The sequence below is a fragment of the Botryllus schlosseri genome, chromosome 12 (genome assembly GCF_051294905.1).
Source record: "Botryllus schlosseri isolate E-star chromosome 12, Bs_hap1, whole genome shotgun sequence".
NCBI classification, from domain to species: domain Eukaryota; kingdom Metazoa; phylum Chordata; class Ascidiacea; order Stolidobranchia; family Styelidae; genus Botryllus; species Botryllus schlosseri.
In genome coordinates, this window is record NC_137247.1 from 22,867,815 (window position 1) to 22,874,954 (window position 7,140).

At 39.2% G+C, this 7,140-nt stretch overlaps 1 protein-coding gene across 2 annotated transcripts; it reads left to right on the top strand.

The window, feature by feature from the left end:
• The first annotated feature begins 236 nt into the window (after positions 1-236).
• On the top strand, positions 237-4,436 carry LOC145452789 (type I iodothyronine deiodinase-like). 2 transcript variants are annotated; one of them, XM_080330933.1, is made up of 5 exons: positions 237-419; positions 485-518; positions 2,962-3,087; positions 3,150-3,344; positions 3,834-4,436. In XM_080330933.1, the coding sequence occupies exons 4-5, from the start codon at positions 3,250-3,252 to the stop codon at positions 4,087-4,089; spliced, it is 351 nt and encodes a 116-aa protein (XP_080187059.1). In that variant the 5' UTR covers positions 237-419; positions 485-518; positions 2,962-3,087; positions 3,150-3,249; the 3' UTR covers positions 4,090-4,436. The 2 variants fall into 2 exon arrangements, with proteins under 2 accessions (XP_080187059.1, XP_080187058.1); XM_080330932.1 differs by lacking the exon at positions 3,834-4,436 and having other exon boundaries at positions 3,150-3,241.
• The last annotated feature ends 2,704 nt before the right edge of the window (positions 4,437-7,140 follow it).

The following is a 7,140-nucleotide window of genomic DNA, read 5'->3' on the forward strand; positions in this document are numbered from 1 at the left end:
ACTGGACCAAAACCAAAAATGCAGAACGTTGTTTCCTAACCAATCAGTCGCTCATTTCTATGCATGTCACATGACCGAAGCCATGCAAACAGCTTATCAGGCCAATACTTATTTATTCATATTTCAAATAAAGACAGTCATTAAATCCATTGCGTGCTCGACGTGTTTTGACACTATCATCGATCTAGGTTTCCATTGAGTCATTTAATAATAACACCATCTACATGTTATTGTTGTCAGAATAATTTAATGCAAATCAGCGAGGGAGATGGTCTTCACGTGGATTCGTCGTATTTACAAACGAACCAGAAACTATTTATTGACTTCGTTCCTGCTTCAAAATATTATTTTTCCTGCTTTGCTTGTCACGGTTTCTCTGATCGCCACAACTTTGAGACTTGTGGGATTTCCGACTGAAAGTAAGATTACTTTCGAGTTTATTGTCAGTCGCAAGTTTTAATGTGAATTTTTAACCTTGTCTTAGGACTTCCAGGAAGACTTCACTTCACCCCATCTATGTAAGTGCATATGCTCCATTAAATATAATAGATTATGTATGCTAGGGATTCTCAACCTGCGGAAGTTGAGTATTTTCACGTGACCCATGGCAAAGTTGTTGTACTTTATCATCTGCAAATTTAATTTACCGTACCACAAAAAAGTTTAATTTATTATAACTAAGTCAGCAACCGCAATCTCGAGTTTAGTCTTTTACCGCCACCACTAAACCAGGAATGAAGACATGGTCACAGCAAAATCATGCTCAACCATGACATAAATTGTATATCTAATAACTAGAGTGATATTTTCCACCTAAAAACCGCTGGTTTGAGATAAGGAAATCAAAATGTTGACATTTTTGAACTTAACTGAACTGAATTCTGACAAAAATTTGGTCTCATGTATGTCAATCAAGTGTTATCACACATATTCTAAGAATTGTACTACTTATTGTCATTTCTGGATGAAACTGACTGTCCTTATATTGTAGTTTGACCTGAAAAAAACTTTTTTGCCTAAAAAACAAACAATATTTTAAATAAAAAAAACTTTTTTTTGACGGAATCTAGATATATGAAGAACTATGGTAGCTACATAACCAATTATGGTAGAAATAATTTAAATTTGTTGTAGTACAACGAAAGATGCTTTCCTACATTCTCGCGTAGAAAATATCTGTCCTTACTCAGTAGCTTGCCAAGAATGGAGAAAGGACTATCAACTGCGGCAGTTGTTGGCTGGCTACACTGGTGATATACATCGTGTCGCTTCATTCTATGACAATGTTGTCTACATTAGAAATTTTCATTATGTGCTTCTGTATAGAACAGGTGTGGGCAAACCGCGGCTAACGAGCAGCATGCGGCTCCATAAAGCTTTGATCGCAGCTCTTTAATAATCGCACATGGGTTCGGCCATTTTGCTACAGAGGTTCATTCTGGTTATAAATTGAAGCATTCCATCCCATTGTTTTCGATTATTTGTTTTGATTATAATTTACGTGAGACTTGTAAGATTTAGGGGTGGATGGGACAACAGGCTGAGAACTTCGCAATTGAACTCTGTAATTTCATCCACTTGAACGTTTTACCCGCAGCAATTGGGCGTGGACATCAATCTATGATTAATTATTGTGTTGACCAATGAACCTGATAATTAAAAACGATTGCGCAGGTCACGACCATTTCCGTACTGACAATGCTGTATACGGCTCTTCCGTTTGTATTGTAATTAATAGTATAACCGCAGGATTTGGCCTAGCAAATACCGTTAAGCGATAATTGCAAGAAAAGAAATTATGAATGGGAATATAGAACATAATGAGAGGAAGAGTTTGCATTTAGAGATATATGGGGCAAGCCTGTGTGCTTTATCTGTCAAGATTCGCTCAATTATTACAATATTTGTAACTTGAAAATTCATTCCGAAACCAAGCACCGAAATTTTGCCCTGAGTTACCCAACGAAGACCGACATACGGAGTGATAAGATTACAGAGCTGAAATATTTCTTAAATGCTCAGCAACATCGCAGTGCTTTAACGTCATATCAGCCTGATTTCAAACTACTTGCAGCCCGGTGGGAGACGCACCGAATGACCGCACAACCTCATGCGCCAGCTTACATTCCATTGTGACGTAATAAATTCGAATAAATTTTAATTCAGCGTTGTGGCTTTTTTAAAACCAAGATTTTTGAAGTGTGGTTCGCGCATGAAGCAATTCTGCCCACCCCTGCTCTATATTGAAGGTAGCCTTTATATGGAAGGAACATATATAACAGCTACAGCAGTCAGAAAATGTATTTGTAACCCTGCTTATTGCGTATCGCTTCACTGCGCTGCTATAGTCGGAATCCTAGCCTGCATTCCGCGGGACAAAATTAACCTGTGACTCATGCACCCGGTTGTTCAACGACGTCATTGTATGTACCAAAACTGAATTTCACATTACTTGGGGATTGTCGGAATCAGTGCGAAAATACCATTCGATTAATACAAGTAATTGTAAATACTGAACTGTTCATGATGAATTTCACTATTGCAGCTGACTCATGGCTCGTGTTATTGACCCCACCGGTCTCCCAACCGTTATATTTTTAACAATAAATACGCAAATTGCGTTATTTTGTGTAAGAAAATGTTTAAAAAAATATTCATTCAAAAAATACCAACATCAATTAAAAGTTGACACAATATTTCTTACTTGAGCTGACGATAGTTGAGACACTGTATTTCTAGCCTCCCATGACGGCAATTTAATGGTAGTGGATTAATTTACCAATCAGGAAGCTTGCATGTAACGAATCGGCGAAACTTTTCTTGTCGACATTTTTCGAGACTTAACAAAGTCAACATCCTCATGCCAACTTTGATGTTCTACTGCATTCTAATTTCACTAGATTCGATTTATAATTTAAAAAAAAATTCTCATGTGCAGAATTCACACATTTTCTATTCTAGTTCGAGGGAATTTATTCGCCTCGTCCTTGACGAATTCGTGTTGCGAGGATTCAGGAAAACGGTAGCCGTTGGAGACGAAGCCCCTAATCCAACCATATATGGGTTGGATAAGTACGACAAAAAGAAGTGAGCATTATCATCGCTACGACGGAATTTCAAAAATAAAACCTTTACATGCTATATTCCAGAATCTTGGACTTTTCAACAAATCTCAAACCCCTGGTAGTGATTTTTGGTTCGTGTACTTGAGGTCCATTTTCCTCCTCATTGGAAGCGCTTGAAAGCGTCATGAGGAGGTTCAGCGAAGAGGCTGATTTTCTTACAGTTTACATCAAGGAAGCGCATGCTGATGACGGGGCTTGGGCAAATTTGCCATTAGACAGGTGATTGGCAAATAGTAATGTGATAAGATGCAAGTAAATTGAAAGGAATAAATCCTTTCATCATCACCGTCTCAAATGTTCGTTGTGGCGTTATTCGTGACCATCTCACTGCCGAAAGGTCAGTTTGGTGTATGGAAAGAACAATGTGTTTTTGATGTTGCGAAGAAAAGTCAATTGAATAGCAACGGAATATGTCCTGCGACTTTGTGGATATTTCAGAAGTGTTGTAATTTGATTAACGGTTGGCGCAATACAAAATTACTTCCCCTTGCTAGGTTCAATATGCCGCGAACGGATCTTCCCACTTGACAGCTAGAGAACGAATTGAGAAAAAAAGAAATTACTCACCAACTCCGATGTTCAACTAGCTAGTGACCCACAGCCATAGGACCATAGCATTGATGTTAATTAATTATACAAAATCTGTTGTTTCACTACGAACAAATTAGAAATTCCATACAGGTTTGATACTTCTTCTGCTAATTGCAGATTCCATGTGAACGACCACAAATCTCTGGAAGACAGAAATGAGGCCGCGAACTTGCTGACAGATATTCTCCCATGTCCCATCTACATGGACGCCCTCGATGACGAAGCCGCAAAGGTTTACAAGGCTTTTCCCGACAAGATGATCATCATACTTGGAGATAAAATAAAATATACCAGCTCCCAAATAGGACCTGCCGGCTTTGACGTCGACGAGATGGTGACCTGCCTGGAGGATATTTTGGCGAAGCATTCATAAAATAGTGGAATCAGAAATTCACAAATTGCCATTCTGAAAATTTTATCCCCTCGCCTATTGTAGTCCGATCTTCACCTGTATAATTGTTAGTTCGTGTATTTGTCAGTGCTGTTAGAATGATATGCTTTTGACAATAGTCGCTGGTAATCGAGTCAATTTTTTGATGGATGCTTTTGTACCAATGACGATCCCAGTGGAAAATGCTATCAATACAGCAACCCTGGATTTGACGAGCTCACAAAAGCAGTGCCTGGGAAATGACGCGATTACCACGGGTGAAAAATGTTGCTTTGCAAATATATTTGTTCACGCAAAATATACTTGGACTGACGCGTGCGATACCAACATGCAGCTTCATTTATTGTAGGGACACATTTGAAGTGCCTTATTTTCGAGGTCACACCGCACGCGACGGCAAGGGTCGTTTAGATCAGTGATTCTCAACCATTTTCAGTTCGCGACCCACTTTTCCTCAAAATTTCATTGCGCGACCCACCAGACTCCCTTTTCGCGACTATTGTTCGAACCACTGCTCGTACAGGCGCCGGTTTTATGTTTTCAGTGAATTACAGTTATCTGGTCGCGCCTAGCATGAATATATTCAGGAATTCATGATGGCATTCGGTCAATGATATTGGCAATTACTCTGAATCGTTGGTGCCGGCAATATTAGGAGACAGCCGCCTATAGTCAATGGACAATAATTCGGCATATATATACCGTAGGTTGTGATCCTTTTCGGCAGAGATTTTCTCGCTGTCGATCTTTTTGGTAGCACGTTTCGCAGAGTCGCATGTCGGCCGAAACTTCATATGTCTTGGTATGTCGTGCTGCCGTGATGGCCGAAATCAAAAGGCCTATTTCTGTAAATTATGCGTTTTATTTTATTAGAGAGACCCTTATTAAAACCCACACATCTAACGGTATCAAATCGCGCTTGGTGTGAAGAAAAATTGATAGAGTAATCCATAATTTATTTTAATTCATGAAACAATTTTGGCCATTTTTCAATCTCGAAGCACCAATTGGGGGTTTGGGGTGCGGCAATTAGGGTCCTGCATGTAACCGATGATTACAGACGTGACAGGCTTATCTAGACTCCTCGTTATCGGATTTGCTTATGCGGTGTTTTAAAAAAGTCTAAAAGTGCTCCAAGTCGTCAGATGCGAAGTCATAATAAGGAATATCGGCTTGGTGTAAATGGCCATTGATCAAGGTATAAGAATATCACTATGAATGCCACAGACAACAACAGACGAGAAAGCGCGTATCCAATCAGTAATTTGTCTATATTACGTCGAACATGAAGGGGTTATGAGTAGCTCGCGATGCGGCAAATATTTGCAGATTATAACGACTAATTGGACTGGATTGCTGCATTTCCCGATCAACGTTCGCAAAGCCTTTGGAGGAAATAATGAATTTGAGTCTCCGAATACACAATAACGCACTGTCGGATTTCACGCTCCAATCAATATGACTGTGACGAAAATATGGCCTACGAGTTTATAGAGCACGGCAACGTGACTAGCGGCGCTTAGGGGCGCAAAACAATTCAATTTAAAGGAGGAGATTGTCCATTTACTCTTCTAATCTAGAGAATATAAAGTGTTTGGAATATTTGGAAAATTGAATACGACAGTGTAACATTTAGAACGTCTTCGCGACTCACCTGAAATAGTTTCGCGACCCACCGGTTGAGAAGCACTGGTTTAGATCAGTGGTTCTAAACAGAGGTGGTCAAAGTACTCAAGGAAGCTACTCAAGTAGAAGTAGAAGTAGCTACGAAAAAATCTACTTTACGAGTAGAATTACTTTTTTCATAAGCAAGCTAAAACTACTTGAAGTAGAAGTAGAATTGAATGACTTCAAATCTACTCAAGTAAGTAAGTAGTTGTGAAAACGATCGTAATTGGTTCGCATGGATTGTCAAGAGGTGTAAATCGAGCTATGCGGAAGGTCCGAGCTTGATTCATATCGATGCATACCAGGAGGTATCCAATTTTCGGCAGCATAAGCATTCGTTCCAATCATGGGATGAAAATGATAGTATTGATATGGAAATGCGATACTAATAGTCTTCTGTTTTCTCGAACAGCCAGTTTTAGAAAATATCATGGTATGACGCAATCCCCGATATTAGGGCCTATAGTTTAGTCCAGTGGTTCCCAAATGGTGGGGAATTCCCCACTGGTGGGGAATTCAATAGTTTCTGGTGGGGAATAGACGCATTTGTTAAACATTATATACAGGATAGTCTACACATTTACGGAGAGACATGCGCGATTACCGTTACCAGTTAACTGCTCTCTAATTTATGTAACGAAAATTATATTGCGTGTTGTTCACAAAAACTCATTTTTAACTGTAGATAACCAATCGCTGCCATCACGACCAGTACCACGTGAAATATCGTTTTCGCTAATATTTGAGGGTTAGCGGTAATAGGTAATCGGTTCACATTACGTTTTATGTTGCCGTTATAGGCGATTGACTTGCGTACTGGTGTGTGTTGTGTGTCTTCTGTACTCAAACAAGTAAATAGCTGCTCCGTAACGACAAAAGTTAAAAGGAAATACGACGATAGTTTAGGGTAGTGGGGAATGAAGACTCGGAATTAACCTGAAGTGGGGAATGAAGACAAAAAGGTTGGGAACCACTGGTTTAGTCGAATAGCAATACGGAGAAATTGTATATAATACGATGTGAACACTTTGCGCGATTAGTAAACGTTGATAAAAAATACGGTGGATCGTAAAAATATCATTTTGTGTAGCTTTATTTCCGAAAATTAAAGGCATTACTACACTTGCTTTAATACGTCAACATGTATGTTTGTTATCCAGACAATATAAATGATGCGAATTAGAACTCAGAGTATATGATACTCGGAATTGAAAATGAAATATAAATGCTACTTCTACAAGCGCGGAATGTATTTCATGCCTTTAGTCCAGAAAGTTTCAAAGGTGGTGTGCTAAAACAGCTCTGAAACTAAAAAAGTCAGAGTCCACTTTCCTGATTAGGACACGTCGTTGACTGCTGGGTTGC